The sequence below is a fragment of the Anopheles arabiensis genome, chromosome 2, assembly GCF_016920715.1.
Source record: "Anopheles arabiensis isolate DONGOLA chromosome 2, AaraD3, whole genome shotgun sequence".
NCBI classification, from domain to species: Eukaryota; Metazoa; Arthropoda; class Insecta; order Diptera; family Culicidae; genus Anopheles; species Anopheles arabiensis.
In genome coordinates, this window is record NC_053517.1 from 54424481 (window position 1) to 54443374 (window position 18894).

The 18894-nt window shown below is 47.6% G+C and overlaps 1 protein-coding gene across 13 annotated transcripts in view; it reads left to right on the plus strand.

Annotated features, from left to right (window-relative positions):
• Positions 1-18894, plus strand: part of LOC120907331 (mushroom body large-type Kenyon cell-specific protein 1-like) — a 112817-nt gene that overhangs the window by 61007 nt on the left and 32916 nt on the right. For 12 of the 13 annotated variants that reach the window (XR_005740513.1, XM_040319061.1, XM_040319062.1 and 9 more), the window contains 5 exons: positions 12487-12879; positions 12954-13412; positions 13527-13879; positions 13965-14208; positions 14294-14525. Coding sequence is in view for 12 of the 13 variants with exons in the window: in XM_040319061.1 (XP_040174995.1) it covers positions 12487-12879; positions 12954-13412; positions 13527-13879; positions 13965-14208; positions 14294-14525 (1681 nt within the window). In the remaining variant the exon portion in view is untranslated. The remainder of the gene's footprint in view (positions 1-12486; positions 12880-12953; positions 13413-13526; positions 13880-13964; positions 14209-14293; positions 14526-18894) is intronic. The other variant, XM_040319064.1, reaches the window with a different exon arrangement.

Here is an 18894-nt window from a genome sequence, read left to right on the forward strand (position 1 = left end):
TGCTATTATTATCCTATCATTATTTGTAAAAACATTCATGCAAAATTGATATAAATGACAAAGTGAAATATTTATGCATCATCGATGCAGAATCCCCAGGATTTTTAAATACACTCCTGCTCTTTTTCCCTTTTGTTTTTTTTTTTTTGCTGCTGCAATTTCGCTGGCACCCTTCAGTCTGAAGCCACCTTTTTCTGTTTTCGATTCAATAAGCCTCTAATATTCTCTTCGCATGGGACAGCAAGCTTTCAATCGGGCTCGGTATAATTTATTTTCCATTAGCAAATGTTATTGTATTTCATTGCGGTGTGTCCATTATCTTGGGCCTATCTTGCCAAAGGTGCGCAGGTTTTAAGATACAATTCATGAACTTTTACTTACTTACATCGATTACTAACTGATTTTGAGTAAAAGATGCTGATAGACGCATCTAAAACTCACGTTTAGCGCAATATTGTGTGCTCAACTATTTCCAAAATTAGATATATTTTACAACTTTTCAATGTTTGTATTATAGACACCACCAAACCTTTCCCAAGATACGCCATCTACAGTCGGAGCTCATGCCAGGAGTTATTAAAGAACGGCAAAGACAGGTAGCGAACGTTCCCTTCACTTTTGCCCCTTCATGCTGGTGGCAATGCATTTGTGTTACTATTTCCGGCCAACCGCATGAAAAGAAGCAAAATTACATCTCCTCCAAAACCGAACATATGGCCTCGAAACTACACAAATACAGCGGTACGCTGTATGTCACGTTCATTCGCACTTCTTTCGCTATCGATCCGCTTCGCTGCCGTTTCGGTCGCCATTTGGCGTCATCGTCACCAATTCCGTATCCCGTGCAGGATAGTTGAAACAGCGACCTAGGACACTCACTCCGGCTCACAGAGGGAGGAATAAGTTAACTTAAACGTAAGGAGAGAAGGCACGAAAAAAAGCACCCACACACACACACACCCGAACAACTAGCAACGCTAGCTGTGGGGATTAGCTGAATGGAATGGAAACGGTTGGCGGTTCCCCCGACGTAGAAAAGCGGAAGAAATTTTACGACCGCGGACGAACCAAAACGAAGTAGTTGCTTCTTTTTGCTTTCAAATCCTGCCCTGCTCACTTGCTACCCCGGCTTTCAACCATCCTCGCGTTGGTCTTGGGGCCCTTTTTTACGCAGAAAAGTGGGTGCGGGAAATAATCGATAACGATGTCAAGCTTCTTTTTCAAACGTGTATAGTACCGTTTTCCACTTCGAGCCCCATTCGGGTTAAGCTTCTTCTTGTGCGGCACCTTGATTTTCACGGCTGCTCTGTCCGTAGCACCAAATGAGCGATTTCGGGCCAGAAACACACACACACAGACAATATCATAAGAGAGTAAACCACAACTCAACTAACATTATAAAACTATCTTTCACTTAAAGCGTCACCCAGTAGCTAAACCTTGGCAGTTTACAAATAAACCCAAACCTGGCAAACTGCTGATACTCCCACAATTTGGTATCATTGAAAAGAAGCATTGTGCTGAGCCGTGCTTATGTTTTGCGTGTTTCGCATCATCGCTCTGGTAGGTGTCTTGAATCGATGAATCGCAAAGAACAAGTAGCCCAATCTTTAAACCCAAGCTAGATTGGAGAAAACTGTCTATAACTCTGTTCCAAAAACATAAGCCCTCAATTTAACACAGACACACTCACGAATACATACCCCACGAGCCGGCGGTTTGGCCAGTGGTTATCCTTCCCAGGCATCTTGGCCATGCGCCGTACCTGTGGCCCGATACGGAAGACGCTTGCACGAAAATTGATGGTAAGAAGTTTGTTCGTTTGCTGATTCGTTCATTGATTACGTGTGGAAAGAAGCTAGTGAGGGGGTGATCCGAATACGATGACCATGTACACATTTGGCTCCTACCGTTCGTGGTAGATAAAGGATCGGGTGCATCATGTATGCATGCACCTTTTGGGCAAAGATAAAAGATTATTGCACCGAAGGCATCTTTTTCATCTCACTGTCTATCGATGCACGGCTCCCCATACCCTTGCCCGGTTAGTGCCTGCTTGTTCAGGTGCACGGCCAGGATCGTAATCTTATCAGAGCAAGAAACAACATCCTGGCAGCAAGAAAACTGGACTCTGCACACGCTCCTTTCTCAGAAGCCAAGAAAAACCACCCGGAACGAATGCGGAGAGCGGGATACGGGAAGAGGAGGTATAGTTTAAGAAAATTATTAAGGATTCGATTTCTCCAAGGCGTGCAACCGGGAATCGATCCATCTGGCCAGCGCTTGTACCGAAAGCATCGATTGGTATTGGGAATGCAGGGAGTTGGCAATGACGGAAGAGATGCTTGATGAGCCTAGGATGCGTATCGGACGCTCTGGTTTGACTGGGAAGCATATGGCTGCTGCTCACCTGTCGGTGTACTGCTCACCGGGTGCCTGGTGTGTGGGGTGTACATAAAATTGGACCTCATCGCTTTCTTCCCGACGGCATCCACTCCGTGCCATTGCAAAATCATTTGCTTTTGTAAGATTTCTGAGACGAAATTTTAGAATCTACTCGAATTAATCTTAAGACCAACGCTGGAACCATGCACGTCCACGTCCAACCGTCTGGGCTACATGCTCATGCTGTGGATGACCCTTCCCATATGCTATGTACATGCGTATGCGTTTCAGCAGGGTGTGAGTGGTTTTTTGATGACGTCCAAGAAAGGGAAGACACTTCCGTCTCTATCCATGCTACCAGCTGAATGCTTTACACCTGGAATGGTTCGGTTGGGCGGTAAGATACTTAAAGAATGGAAGAAAGGGATGGATGAGGCGGTGGGAAGGGAGTGCTCTTGACCGGTGTGAAAACTAACCGAAACCAAAGTGCAAACCTCGTGAGGGAAAAGGGGGAAAGATTTTCTTATCGGCGATGATTTTCACAACACAAGACACAAAAGGCAAGTTCCATCCTTTCGTCGGTGTGCACGCACTGCCTAGCAGATACTGCCTAATTGGAATTGGAACCAGGGGGAAGGGGTAGCGGCATGAGGTATAAGGCGAGACAACCTTGCTGGGTAGGCATAATATTTTGAAGAATCCTCCACTTTCTTCTCCACAAGATGTTGCACATGAATTGCATCACGGCAGCCATCGGGCATATGCCCCCCGCCTCTCCTCCCCAAACTCCGGTTTTCTCCTTGTCCTAGTCCGATGGTGCAATGGACACGGTCGATGTTTCGAACCCTCTTATGGTAAATATAAATTAAAGGATACCACCTCAACCCCTCCATCCATCTCCCCCTCCCTAATCGATTGGGAAGGGCACCTTCGTTTGGGCAACCTTCTTACCGAGTATGCCGACGAAACAATGTGAATTTATTGAGATGCATGAACACAATGCACGAAATCTGAAGAATACGGTCCCACCCATCGGTGGCGCCCGGCATGGAAAAACGGTCTCCGGATGCAAAGCAGTCTTGAGAAAGCCTCACAATCAATAAGAAACCCGAACGCATCGAAGAATTGATTGATGATCAAGTTATGATCGGTATTTATTACACAGCCTACTGGAAAGTCTTGTTCTTGAACGACTGGCAGCATTCCTTCCATTGTCGTAACGATTTCCACACTCTCACCAAGCCATCTCGGGTAAGAGGTAATTGGAAAGTCTTCCTGCTAATCTGTTCCAACAGTGGTCCAAAAGTTTCCAGAATATGTTTCTTTGATAAGAGAGAGGCTTCCAGTAGACTGCTGCTGAATCTGCAACTCACCTAATGGTTGCTACGCTTCGAAACAGCGTCTTCATACACAAGATACCCGGAGGAGTGCTTGTTTTTGTCTTCGATTAGCAAGACGTTGTCCAGTCGGCCAGGGCGGTAGCAAGGATTGGAAATTTCATTAATTTTGATTTTAAAAAGACTCACAACCAAACCCATGGCTCGGGATAGTTATTTCTTCAGACAGAGCGAAACAGTTTGTTGGTGCATGCAGGAGGTATCGTCTTATCATTTTTAAGGAGTGTGAGGATAGATGACAGAAGACAAGAAGAAAAAGAGATAGAAAGAGAGAGAGAGAGAGAGAGAGAGAGAAATGAGCAAAAGAGTGAGAAAACGAGAGAGTAAAGGCAAATCTAATTGCTTCTTGTAAACTATGCATGGCTCCCAATATCCTTTCAATGACTTTGGTAGGACTTGTGCCACTCAGGCCTGTCTTAAATTATACCCCAGTCCTTCTAGCCAAGGCTAGATGCACACTTCTACCCCTACGTACAGTGCAGGTTCACGTGTGAGATGAAACAGTTCCACCATCTTCACCAGCACCTTTCTTATGCACAAACTCCTTCGGCTCGGAATGAAAGAAAGTGGGCGCTTCCGAAGTCGAATGCAAATGACACAAGACGTTCGGACGCCACATAAAGATATCGAACCATCCCAGGGAACCAACCATCTTTGCTTGCATTCAATTTTCGTCCCCGAGAAAAAGCCTTTGGTGCATCCGATCCTGGAAATAGCTCGGATGAGCCGGCATGGAGGAATAATCTTGCCAAGCCTGGGCCGAGCAAATGTGCGGCGTAGTGACCGGAATTTTGGTCGTACATAAAACCCGGTGCACAACACACCATGCGTGTGTGCGTTTGTGTGAGTCCATTCGTCGGACAATATCATCCCACCGAAGACACTGCCGGACATCGAATGCGAAGAAACTCTATTAAAATGCGTTTCGAAATGCCAAACCAAGATGCAAATGTGGTTTAAAACCTAAATTTGTACCCCTGCTATCCGCTATCCTCTCGGATTTGAATCTGCCCCGCAGAGCACGACCTTTCCACCGGCTTTCGGTCCTGTGGAGTCCTGCAAATGCAGTACACTGCGAGGCACGGGCACTGTCCGACGGCAACACGATACCAAGAAGACTTTCTCGGAGACATAGGAAATGTCGCTCAAGTACGAAATAAGATGAACAGGTTGTACGTGCCGGCAGCGTGTGTGAGGTTTGGAATGCAGCACAATATGTTGCACACACACACACACAATCATTGGTCGTAGGTCGACTCGGTTTAGGTTCAGGTGGAATCGTAACGTTGTTTGAAGATGTCGGAATGAGTTTTCAAGATGACACGTTTTCTGGCAATCGATGGAGGGTTCATTTGCTATTTGATCGACATGTATATTTAAATATGAAACAGCATGTATGGCCCAGCTAGGAGCAGGCAGTTGTACATTACTATCTAATCATTTTAAATTTCTTATGGATCAAAATACGGTTTGATGTGTTTTTTATTACATTCTAATCATGATTTCCAATTGCAATTTTCATCCCAAACTATGTGTACAACATGTAGGTACATCCCTCAACAGTTTCCAATATTAAACAAGCTAAAATTATAGTCACCATCTCGTCCGCACTCGTCCATGCGTTAACTATCGGAAAAGCAAAATTTCTTGCAAAACAGTGGTAAACTTCACTTCATATCTTGCTCCTATTGCAGCGATTGAACCAACAACAACAGCCCTCTTTTCGTCGACTGCCAAATGGAGTGTCCTCACCCAAAAGGCAATTCAAATGCAATTACAACACCCTGCCTCACAGCTCGCTGCTTTCCGCTTTCTTAACGATTGCTCTTTTCGAGTTACAGTGACCCTTCCCCTCCTCCTCATCTATACCACTCACACTGACCTCAGAAATGATGCCAAAAATTGAAACATTTTATCAAGCGCAAGAAACTAGCTCAGTCCCAAGCCTTCGGACCAAAAGGCGAAACAGCCGGACAAGACTTTGCCACCAGAGAAAGAAGACTATATCCAGATGGACGGATTTGTCCGTCGAATGCAATAAGTGTGCGTGTGGTGAGAGGGAGGGGGAGAAATAGTTCAACCCACCCATCCTTACACAGGATTACACAGAATGGGACCACAGCCACCCCATTTCTCGGTTCCTTTCCTCTTGCTAATCACATTTTCGGAGCTACCACCACGTCGATCGAAGACATGGCCACAAGAAATAGCGTTCAATAGCCATGCATGCATGCCCGGTGGGGTGAGTGCTTTGCAACAAATCTCCATCCACCCGCCACCCTCGGCTTTAAACATCGTAACAAACCGCAACCGGCCAACTTCTCGCAAAGGCAATGCTTTCTCTTTCACACTTACCTTCTCGACTTACCACTCGATGACACCCATCTACCTACCTGTTCCCCTAAGCACACACCTTACAGAATACCCAAAACACACACCTTTTTCGTAAATTCCACCCCAAAGGGCAACTCAAACTGGGTTGAAGGAGGATCGGGGTAGAAATCTTTGCGGAAACTGTGCGCGCTGGACAAAGGGCTGACCGCTTGTGCACGGTGCAGCACAACAACATTCGATTCTGCCCGAATAATTTATGGCACAATTCGAGTGTGTGTAAAACCTACGTAAACATGTTATTATGTTTATGATAAGGATTTTCGGTGCATCAGTAAGGTGCACGATGCAAAGGGGTAGGCAGGTAGTCAGCTGCAGGCAACAGGGAATCCATTTTGGGGAGGCGATTGGGCGGTCATCCGAAAATTTCCTAGCCAAATGGTCAGTCGAGATAAGGAAAAGGCGGTGGCCGACTGCGTTACGATGCATTGTGCATGGGTCCCATCCCACCCCTCTCCAAACAGGTCCAGGCGAGTGTTGGGAAAGGATTTCGGAAACTAGATCCTATTTACAATCGCACACGAAGACATTGCAGCTGCTGGTTATTGCCCCATTCTAAGACGATGAAATCCATCCGTTTTGTGCATCCAGCCCACATTGCATCCCAGTGTCGCCGTCTTTGTAGCTTCAAGCATGGTTTCTTCGATTTTCGATTCACCCAGGATCCCGGATGTGGAACACGGAGATGTGTGTGTGTGAGAGAGAGAGAGAGAGAGAAAACATGAGAGAGACGTGGAGAGACGGATGTGGGGAGTCGGATGTGGGAAAGAAGGTAGTTGCAATGCACCCAGAAGGCAAGCACGAATTGATATAAGGCATAAGGCAAGGCATATAAGCATCGGTGCCTATCGAGTGGAATGAGAATGAGGTTCATTGGGTTTGAAATTTTCTTCGAGCTACATTAGTGTACGCACACAGGCCGGTCACAGGCCTAGCTGTAGCTCGGTTTTAGTCCTTTCGAATATGCACTTTCTTCTGGAGCAACACTCCTGCTGCACCTTACCCGCCCCTCAATTGTGTAGGAAGTCGAACTTTCATCTTGCCAGGTCCAAGCGACCAGGACCACTCTAACCAGGACCTTGCTGCGACACAAGACATCATCAAGACTTCTGGTCTGATCCTTGCGTTTGTGCGTGCTTCCTTCTTCTCAAACATTTTTACCCCGTTCCTTCCCCACTACCCACGCACCCAGTGCGAAAGGGTACGAATTTTCGGATGCATTTCGGATGCATCAATAATGTAGGAGGCAGTCGAAATTAGATTGTAAAGTGCACACAGTGGGCGTTCGTAGCAATTGCTCGTGTTCTTGGGGCAGAGGCGATGGCCAGTAGGCCATCATGTGTGGCTGTTTGCAGCAGTAGGATCGAGACGAGCCCGAGCCCCGATTCCTGCCCCAATGTCGTACTGCATCCTGTTTTCTTTCATCTGGAAAGAAACCCCCAAACGGAGATGTTGATGCTACACAATGCTCAGCTTTCGGAGGCCACCCGACTGGGGATGGTGGCGGTGTATCGGTCGGTCAGAATATTTCCAAACACCTCGCATCCCCCAAACGCTTTCTCCCCCTCGATCAAAAGGAGAGAGAGAGAAAGAGAGTGGGGCACTTTCTTCGATACTGCCGGCACAAAACCGTTCCTAATCTTCGTCGTTCTTCTTTACTGCCCCCGAGATAGCCGACAGGCGTTTGGGGCTACTGCTCGGACAGCAATGCAACGAAGGTTTGTGGTTTTTCCTGCAGAAGCAGAAGAGCACACCGAGAAGACTTTTCGAAGACTTCCTTGGTGCGCTAGATTAGAAGGACCAGTCTTCTTATTCTTGCTTCGTCCAGTGCTGCATCTTCTACTCCCTTGCTTAGTATACCGTTCAATGCAACACAGCGATGCTCGGCTCGCACCAGCCCAAGGTGGGATGGTAAATTCGGGATCGGATCGAAGATTTGAAATTTCCTTAGCTCCATCTCCCCTGCTCCTTACCGGCATGTTGAGCTTACTTGAGGGGGTGGCACACCGATGCGTATATTGGTGCGTGCGTGTTTAATGCATGGAGCTGGTAAGATTTCGATCAAACACACAATGCAACGCCAGGGAAAGTGGTGAGACGACATGGTTGAGACGACAGCACCTTAGGATGTGTGGCCAGAAAATGCAATTTTCGAGAATCGAACCACCCCGTCACCGTGCCACCATCCAGCATCCGTGGACAACCTGTGGGCGGCTGTGGTAAGGGCATCATGGACTCATGCATTCATTCTCATTCCTTCCGGTTTGGTCGCCCTAGGTTCGGGAGACTTTTGGGGCCATCAGCTTCAAAGAGCTATGCGCCAAGAGAGTATTTGTGTGTGTGTGAGTATGTTTCGGCTGTAGGGGGTGGTAATCGAGGGCGGACAATAGCAAGATGAAGAAGTACGTGGCCATTTCCTCCAATTTTCGGTAGGAGCAGCAGTCGGGACAATACTAAAAGGGGTTCCCCAACTCCATCTCAACCTCCTCCTCCTCTTCGTCCTTGTGGTGGTGGTTGACAAGCTTGTAGTGGTAGTCTTTCCTTAAATAACAAGGGACGAAGACGATGTTTGCACGATTGGAAGGAAATTTGCCACCGACACACAGGAGCAGTAGTTTGAGAGTGGTCTAGGAGTATGTGAGGAGGAGGACGAGAGGGGGTGAAGTAATAATGAAGGAGCCGGTGCCGTTTTTGGTGATGATGGAATTGCTATTGGTGTTGATATTTTTGATATTCTTATCCGTGCCAATGCAATGGGACTCCTTACCCTCCCCGACTAGCGTCTTGCGCTTCGTTTCCTACCACTCTGCTGCATACGCACAACACGTGCGCACACGCGAAGCCAAAGCACGTACAAGCAGCAGTGGCATCGTCTTTACAAAACACAAGTGCACCCGTCGCGCAAGGAACAAAACATACACACATCTTTAGCATTCAGCAAGCCAAACCGAACGCACACACTGGAAGGGAGCGGGGTTAGAGGACGATAAGGATACATCAAGATTGAGAGCCGAAATACGCACACACAAATCGAGATGGACGCAAGGGGAAAAAACACACAGACATGAGTGTGCGTGCATGTGTGTTTTTGTTAGTGTGTATGTGCGTATGACAGAGAGAGAGAGAGAATGAGGGAATAAGAGAGAAAGAGCAGTCCACTTTAGCGAAAGCCGTAAGATTCAACCGGTTCCGTACGCAGCAGCGTCTTGGTTGCGGGACAGAAATAATAATACTTAATGCAAACTAATATTGAAATAATGAAATGCATTATCGATTTTCTATTTATTACTTATGTATGTGCGTAGGGTCCAGTTTCGGAGCTGAGGCATGTTTCGCACCCCCTCCCCCCTTCCTTCCCTCCGGTACACGGTGCCCACGTACCACGCCCCACAACATGCGTGCTACTCAGCACCGCAGGCAGGATGTAAGCCCCTTCCCCCCATGTACGTCCCCTCCCTCCTGCCCGGTGTGCCGTTATCGAATGAACATGGGTGGAGCAGTAGGCTGGTGTTGAGATGATGCACCGCGTTTAGTGCAACTGCAATTCGTGACCGATGAACCATTGTACGGGAGGGATGTGAGAAGCAAGAAAGTTTGGCAAAATCGTGTACCGTATCGCGCGCGAGAGCGAAGGGAGAGCCGGACACGCAGGGTGAGTCGTGTTCCCGAACGCACTTTGCGCTTGTTACGCATAAATGAAGCCTTCCTTCCTTTCGTGCTTCCTTCTGGTCGTTCGTTCTACTGCACTACAGCCGAATTCCTTGGCTTGCGTATCGGCGGCGTACACCAAATCGTTGCCGAGGATTTTCACTGCTTAAGAACCCAAATCCGGTGCGGTGTGGAGTCTCCGCACTCGAATTTCTATTTTCCCACCAGCACCTCTCTCTCTCTCTCTCTCTCTCTCTCTCTCTCTCTTTCTCTTTGTTTCTCATCATCCTCCACGGTCAAATGATTTCGCCCATACACAGGGAACAATAACGGGCAAAAAGGACGTGGTGGACGGGGTGAACGGGAGGGAGCACTGCATAGAACTGCATAAAGAAAGGGGTAGCAGCGATCCAGCGAGGCACAGCACGCGTAAATGACATGCACACACGCACAGGGATGATGAAAATGGTCTCGCGCCTTAGGGCAGGCGGTTCTGCGATGCGTGCGATGGAGGCGATGGGTGGTGGTGTGCTACTGGCGGCAAGGATGGTGGCTTCTTTTTTCTGTTTTGTTTTTCTGCCTCTACTTCGATGCGTGTGCAATCGTTGTACCGCATCTACCATTATGCGTGGAGCGCATTATCTACACGGGCTTTTTTCTCGACTTCGTACGTTTTTGGTGCAAACACTCGATGCAAAATGCTACATTTTGTTACCTTTCCCTTATCTGCTGGTTCGGGCGATAGAAGGTGGGCTGCCGTTTGCTGCGTTTTGCTTTTGAATAATAACCTAAGCAACCTAAAACGCGCCCCGGCAGTAGTGCACTAGCCGTATGCAGAGTGCACTAGCCATGGTGTGCGGAGAGCAGAAAAAGTACGCATTTTTAATATGCCTTCACCAGGTCGATCGCTGCCATGAACGATAAGAAGTAGAAGGGGGGAGGAAATCAGCGGCACACGGCAAGGAACACGAAACCTCCTGTGTAATGGGGGGTAACGCTGTAGCTGGCAGTGCAGGGGAGGGGGAGAGTTTCCTTAATTATTATCCTTGCCGCCACGCTTTCTCGTGGCAGTGCTTAACCGACCGCGTCTAGCGTGTGCGGAGCCGGCACAAGGACTTTACAGTTTTAACCGAATAGGTTAAATGGGTCAAAATTGCGTGTGGTTCGAATTCGTGCCCCGTGCACGTCTTCCGTTTGCAAACAAAATTGTGTGTGAGTGTGTGTGGGGGGGGGTCTTTCTGGGCACCCGCACTCATGCCAGGCAAGCCACCATTGCATTCGACGGTCGAACTGTACCGTCACCATGCCCCGGTGGGTGCTACGGAAACGGAAAGTAATTAAAATTTGAAAATAGGATCGAATCGAGCTATCGAAGGGAAGCAACCTCCCTGAAGGGGTTGCTACACTCTTATTTATTTGTTTCTGTTGCTCCCATTGCAAGAATAGATAAACTACTGGCAGTTTGGCGGGATCGGGGAATAGAAAACACAAATCTGCCATAGAACAACAAATGTATGAACAGTGTGTACAGTACAGGCTGATCTGAACAGCAGCAGAAACAAAAAAACACATGACTACTATCTTTCCCTGTCGAGAGGGGAGCCCGTCAACAACAGAGTAGAGCATTACAACCTCAACTCACCACACGGTGTGTGGTACAAAGGAACAAAAAATTACAACATTAATGTAAAGCTAGAAGCTTGAAAAAATAACCCATGTTCATTTGGGTGCCTTTTTTCCCTCTGGCCTCAATTTGTGAACCCTACGCTGAATAAATGTGCCTATTGTAGGCAGTTAAACAAAAAAAAACACACACACACAGTGCACAAACGTACACACACATGCCTACATGGCGCATTAAAGGTGGCAAGTGGCAGGAGATACGGGTGGGAGAGTCATAGTAAATGATTATTGATTAGCAAAGTTCTTATGGGCTCCCTGCTTTTCCGCCCCTCAGTATTCAGCTTGGCACATTCCTCATTTCAACCGCTTTTTAGCATGTCTGTCGAAGAAATTAAACGTAGCGAACAGGGAACGCCAAGAGAACGTACGGAAAGGCTGGAACTGATTTGTAATTAGTTGAAACATCGATTTTGAAATAACACACACATACACGCGCACACAGCCTTCCTTCTGTACCCTGTCTAAAGAAGCAGCGGTAAGGCCGACGGGGCGGCTGTTTCTTACTCGTTCGAACATTTCTTACAATAAACCCTACCACAAACGAGTTTCAGTAAGCACAAATTTCAATCAGTCTTGCAAGGATTCATTCTTGTTTCATGCAATCACGATCAAACAAGCTGGGTCAATTGAATGATTCGGATTCAATTCAGCTGTGTATAGGGAAGAACTCCTTTTCCATCTTACGTGCTTGTCAACTCGTGATGTAAAAAGTACATTTTACTCAAGGAAATGGTTGTAATTCTACTCTATGTAATTGCACTCTTTCCAACAAATGCTCTGTATTTTATTGTGAAAACATTAGAACTGTAAATAAATACCCCGACTGGCTGATCTTCCTCTCTCTCTCTCTCTCTCTCTCTCTGGAATGTTAACATTTCATCAAACAACTTTAACGTTTTTCTCGGTTAGAGGGGTGTATGTTTCTGTTTCGGAGCTGTGTTTAAATCTCTTTCGCGTTGTCCATCCCCGTCTCCCCGCACAGGACTAGAACGTGTCGCTGAAGAATTGATGGGACGCAGGAAATGGAAACACTATCAGGACGTCCTAACGCGACAACAGTTGAATCTGCTGGATCCCAGCACGACGAACTCCACCGAGGACGATCTACTGACCGGCACGACCGGTGTTGCAGCCGCCGCCGCCGCAGCAGCTGCTGCAGCCACGGCCGCCCAGCTACACCAGGGGCAGCTGATGAACTCCGCCAGCGCTACAGCCGCTGCCACAGCCCTCGCGCTAGCTGGTGGCGGCATGATCGATCAAAAGACCAATCATCCCGCCGCCATTGTGGCCGCAGCCAACGCTGCGGCCGTGGCTTCCCTCACTACACCTGCCGCTGCCCAAGCCGCTGCCAATACAACTGCCGCGACGGCCATAGGTAAGTTCCGGGAGCTTGGCATCACAATTGGTGGGCGCAACGCATTCTAATGACCCTTTACTTCCCCCGTACAGTGAGAAATGGGCACTGCCAGCAGGACGACGTAGATGTCGACCCGAAAACTGCTGCCTCCGCCAGTCCCGACAGCCCGCGGGCAGCCAACTGTCTGGCGTCGGAAAAGCACAGCCCTTCCAGTGCCAGATCTCCCCGGCACGGCAAGGACGATCGTGCCGCTTCGCCAGTATCGCGCAACTGTCATACCAATGACAACGGCACGGCGACACCGAGGACGGGAGCGACCGACGCGGAAGGAACGCCTCCCCTGTCTGCATCGCCCTCGGGCACGATCGAGCGTGATTCCGCCAGGCCCAAGTCGACCTCCGGCACCGAGCAGGCAGCTCTCGTCGAGCCTAGCATACCCAACACTCCTGATCGTGGTCGCGCATCTTCCGTCGCGAGTCCGGACCTGCGGGGGGAGCAAACTGCTACCGAGCATGCCGAAAGTATGTCCATCGTGAAACAGGAACCCATAGGTAAATTGCCGTTTACTCTCATGATCCAGCGCTGTCCGTTTACCCGAATCCCAAAAAGAGTTGGTTTCTTTTGTTCGGTTCCAAATGGTAATTTCGTCCAATCCCATTCCACAGAGCATGTAGATCCCTCGCCCATCAAATCTGAGCAACCGAATCCAGAGGTGGCGGTCGTGCCGAAGCTGCCTATTGTTGGAACCAACAACAACAACAACATCATCAACAGTAACAACAACACGATTCAGCATCGCAGCAACGGGATGGCGATAGAAGACGGTTCCGCCGGCACCAAACCGCTAACAGCGGAAACACCGGTCGAGCCCGAGGCGGCTACACCGGTCGACTGGAAGCCACAGGACAAGTGTTACTTCTGCGTCGACGGCAAGCTGCTGACTGTGAATGAGACGGGTGAGCTGGTGCCGGAATCGGGCCCGGCTCCGACCGAAGCAGAGCTCCGACTTAATAGACGGGTAAGATTCGAAATAACTGAGTTTTTCTGGTTTAGTATTTGCTGCAAACAATTTACCCTGCTACTGCGCCCTGTTTGTCCCATAGGCTGCCGCTGCTGCCGCACTGGCCGAGTCCGATAGCGATACGAGCGAGAGCAGCGAGCCAGAGCTGCTGGCTAGTCTTCTGAGTGCCGGTGCGGCCGGTGGAATGTCCAACAAGTCGCTGGTAGCTTTGCTGCGTGAAGCCGGCGCCTCTCAAAATCTTCCCTCGCTGCAGTCGTTCGTGGCACAGTACACCGCGGCCGCTTCGTTGCAGGGTCTTCAGCCAAATCTTGCCCAGCTCTACAACCGTAAGTTTGGGTCATCCTCCGTAATCCAGCTCCTGTTCAGTGCGTTGCAACTCTTGCTTTCCTTACCTATCTCACCTCACTCTAGCAGCGCTATGGTATTCACAACTCCAGCAGCAGATGTCACCGAGCGCCGTCGAGACGGTAGCTGGGGGAGCCGCAACGGCTGCCCTCAGTCCGACAACGGCGGCCAAAATGGCGGCACAGCTCGGCGCGGTCGGAGGCACTGGGGAACAACCGCTCGATCTCAGCGCAAAACCAGGCACTTCCGGCATGACATCATTGCTCAGCAGTATGATGGATCCGAAGCACTTGTACAAGTAAGTGACGCATTGTTGCGTATCTTCAGTACAACTTGAACGCACGATTGTACGTTCGCCCTCTATAACGCTGCATTGCAACGATTTCAATTTTCTTAGGAGGAGCAGGTATGATGGCCTGATGGTAATCGAACCCAATTCTTCCGATGAACGAGATACAAATTGCTCAGCCAATGGCCATGGCCGGCCCAAACGGTGTCGTCCATGTCGCTATTTTTTAATTGAATTTTACCCCGTTGCTTTGCGACTCCCCGTTCCGTTCTTTGCATTGCAGTGCAGTGCAGAAGAATTGAAATTCGATACTTACAGCCGCGGTATCACACACCCGGTTGACCCATTAAAGCGCACCGCCGCATCGTGTGGAAAGGCGCGGAGATAATGAAAATATACTGGCTGTCGATTGTTTTCCCATTTTCCCTAACTGAAGCCCCACGAGCGTCACAGTTCGCTTTTGCCACTGTAACCTTGTCCGCCCCACACGGAAGGTAGGAGGAAGAGTGTTTCGTTAAAAAAAGAAGCTCACATTGCTTGCCGTGCCGCGCAACCAGATCACGAATTCCACTTCAAGCAAGCATATCGTGTCAGGGAAAACAAAGGAACTCTCGCATGTCCTTCCCGATCTCTTGAGGCAATCGAGCGATAGCGATTCGATTGATTGGTTTTGATTCACTGCCGACCATTCGCACCCGCATGTGTTGCACCGAGGTGGCGCTATTTTGGTCCCCGGCCCTTACCCGGGAGTAGGACCTGGTCTTTTTTACGACAGCAATCCTCCAAACCTTCGCAATTAACAGTGAACAGTGGGGGAAAAATCTATTAAAAAGTATACCCATTTCCCTCGTTTTCACTTACGCGATCGTCACACCGTGGGCAAACTATCGTGCACTCGTTGATCGTTGCTATCGAAGAATAAATTTTTAATTAGTAATTTGAACGCTCCAGCTGCTAGCCAGCTGCTTTGGGGTCGCTTTCTTTCCTCGCTGCTTTAAAAAAATAAGAGGATTTGCCAATAGCGGTTCGTTCTTTGTTTGTTTTACTTAATATAGTGCTGATTGCTGCCACATTATCTTACGCGATGCGATGGAGAAAAAGTTTAGATACATAGGAGTAAATCATTGTACATAGATCAAGTGCACTTGAATAAAATCTAGAGAGCCCTTTTGCATGTACTTTGAAAATTTCTATGAATTTGAAAAAAAAATCTTTACTTCAACGTAAGGGAACACATCATAATCAACGGTCATAATAAGGCTGAAAATGAAACGATCGATGGTTGTTCATCAGACAGTGGAGCCATTTTAACGATTTCGATCAATGCAAACACACGCTGGCGTAATACCGTTTAGGGTGGATGAAAAATGTTGCGTCTTTGCGGTTTGACAGCTGCCCGTGATTTCTTAACACATCGTAACATTTCGCTGAGGTTTGCAAACTGTGCTGGCCAGATTTTTATATGCTCGCATCATTTGTCAGAACGAGGCGTCACTCGTGTATTCCTTTCAGCGTGTGTTTCGCATCCTAACAAACACGTGATCCGTTGCACTTGTCTTTGCTTGCCGAGAGGCAATGCACTCCAATTGACCCAGCGCAGTCCCCCTACCAGTTGTAACCGAGCCACACATGCAAATGTGTCTTCCTGCACATGCTGCGCCAACGCCAACAAGCATTAAAAAGAAAGGAGCGGCACAACGAAACACAAAACAAACGCATACGCACAATCTCGCATCTGACGCGCTGCTGCGTTACACTATCATTTCATCCCATATGGACCTTTCCGATCCCGAAAATACCGCAAAGTTCGTTCACTTCGCATCTCTAACGGGAGGCGAATCTTTTCGTGCAGATTTTGAGGCTTCCACGCTTCCCCGCCTTGCTCCACGTGTCGGCCCTCCCGCTCCACTGACTCGGGCCACTGGCTCTGGAGTCGTGGTGAAGCAGCAGATGTGCGCGCGTGAGGTTAATTTGCCGCCAAAATAATCATCATAAAAACGGCGGCAATAACGGCAATAATCATCATCATCATCATGCATGTTGCGAAACGGGCTGCAAAGCGTAGCACCCAAAACAAAACGAAGCATCATCGCTGGAGCATCGTGGCCCTTGCCAAACCCGGTGCATCATCGCCATTGACACGGGAACGCGGCCGAATGTGTCAAAAACTTGGTGCACTCTGCACAGCACTTTGCCTTCGGCCTTTTCCAGCACATTGCCCTTCCACTTTCACCGTATTTTGTTTTTCCGTTTTTTTGTTGTTGTTGTTGTTGGATCCATCTGAATAAATGCCCTATACCCCCGAAACGAAACTGATGCGATGTCAAAAACAAAAAATAATTCAACGGCTACAATTTGGCCGACGGTAAACGAATGCATGTTTCTCGTTCTCGTACATGGCTTACCCTTTTCGGGGGTAACCCTTTCGCTTTTCATTCCCGTTTTGTTTGGCTTCTCGGTATTACATCCCGGTTGTGTTTCTTTTGCACAAAAAGTGCATATGCAGTGCAAGGAAGCCGAATGCAAGAGGGACGGCAAGAACGGCAAGACGACAAAGTAGTCGGTCGAGGTCATTGCTCTCGGGCATTTTCTCTCAACTTTCCTTTTCGTTCGCGTTCTGACTCCGTGGTAGTCGATCGGCTGAAAGTTGCACGGAAAAGCAAAAACGAAAACAAGGCTGCTTGCATCAACCATTACACAATTTAGGGGACCGCTGGGAAATGCATCTTCCAAATTTAATTTTTAATCGTATATTTCTTTTTGCTCTCCTGCTTTCACTTTGCATGTTTTGGGGCGCGCGTGTTGAGTGTTTTGTTGCAATGCGCTTAGCGCATGCAACTACATGTGGTACACATTTGTGCAAGCTCCAATCTTTGATCGTAATATAATAGTCTGCACATGATCTTAATTCCAGCCTCAAATTCAGATGCTTAAAAGCGGTTCAAAACGCTTCCGTAGCTCCCTTTTAGATTCTTTATATGTTCCTCTTTTAAGAAGAACATGCGTACATTATTCCTCCCTTCTCGTACTCGCACGCTACACAGCGCTACACATCTCTCAAAATAATGTGTTTCTTATTTACTTATCTACCACCCTAAAAGACACCTTCGAACTCTCGCCCTTGCTTGTTTGCCTGGCCGCGTTCTTTCATCATTGGTCGCAGTGGCACTTTGCATCAAAAAGGGTAGCTTTTGCGGCAGCACCGTGCACCGTGTCACTGTACCGCATGACAAATTAGTACCAGCGCGTTTTATGGATCGTAAGTGTGTGATTCTTTTCACACCAATCTACGGTTAACGTGTTGAGCGTTTGACAAATTGTAAGATTGAAGCTGACGGATGCATTCTTTGTCGACGAATTCATACGTGCAGTTGCGCTTCATAAATGCAGCAAAATATTGCACATTTGTTCTGGAAGATTTCCAAATTGATCCAACAAGAGTGAACAAGGAGATGGCAATTACTTGCTCGTCTTTAATAATCTCGTTTCATAATCAACCATTCCAACATATTACGCGACATTTATTGTGTGAAATGAATACTTTTTTGCATTAGCTACTGGATCATCGTTAACTCCTAGAAATGAGAACAGTTCTGAGAATTAATTATCACCATTCATCCTTAGCACAATTATCATAAGAGTTAGCTAAGCTCGTGCAGATAGATGCATGCCATCGTATACAATTGTGTTGCACGAAATGCAATGGAAAAATATACATTTTATTCCTACATCCCGCCTGAAATGCATGCATGATCGGACCATTCTTTCGCCCGACATCATTCAATGTATTCACCCATGTGATATTCATCCATATTTCTTTTTTTCCATTTCCATTCTTTTCGCTGCAAAATGCTTAAACACCATCGGGTCAATAATGTTGTACCATCAAAAGGATTTTTCTATTCCATTTTATATATAAAAAAACACACACACTCATGCACTGAAAATCTATTCCATTGTTTCTGGCTGTTAATTGAATGATGCACCTGTCGGAATTTCTCTATTTTTCCACATTTTATTTCCTTTTTGCTTTTTTTTCTGCCTGCGGCTATTGTCATTTGGAGTTTGTTTTTTTTGCCATGCAGTGCCACAATATATGCACTAGATGGTGCCAGCGATGAACAAAAACAAAATTATTGAAAAAGAATTCAATGGATTTGCAACCATATTTTTGTTGCTTGCGTTTGCTTTTCCCACATCTGCCCGGCATGGATGTGTGCATGGACGGATGCGTGTTTTTCAAATCGTTCACAAAATAATCATTTCCATAGCATAGTTTTTTTTTTGTGTGTGATGCATCACTTTTCTCGTAAATCGCTTTTTATGATTTTTCCGAACTCTATTCGCACCTATTTTCATTGGCACTTCGGCGGAAGCA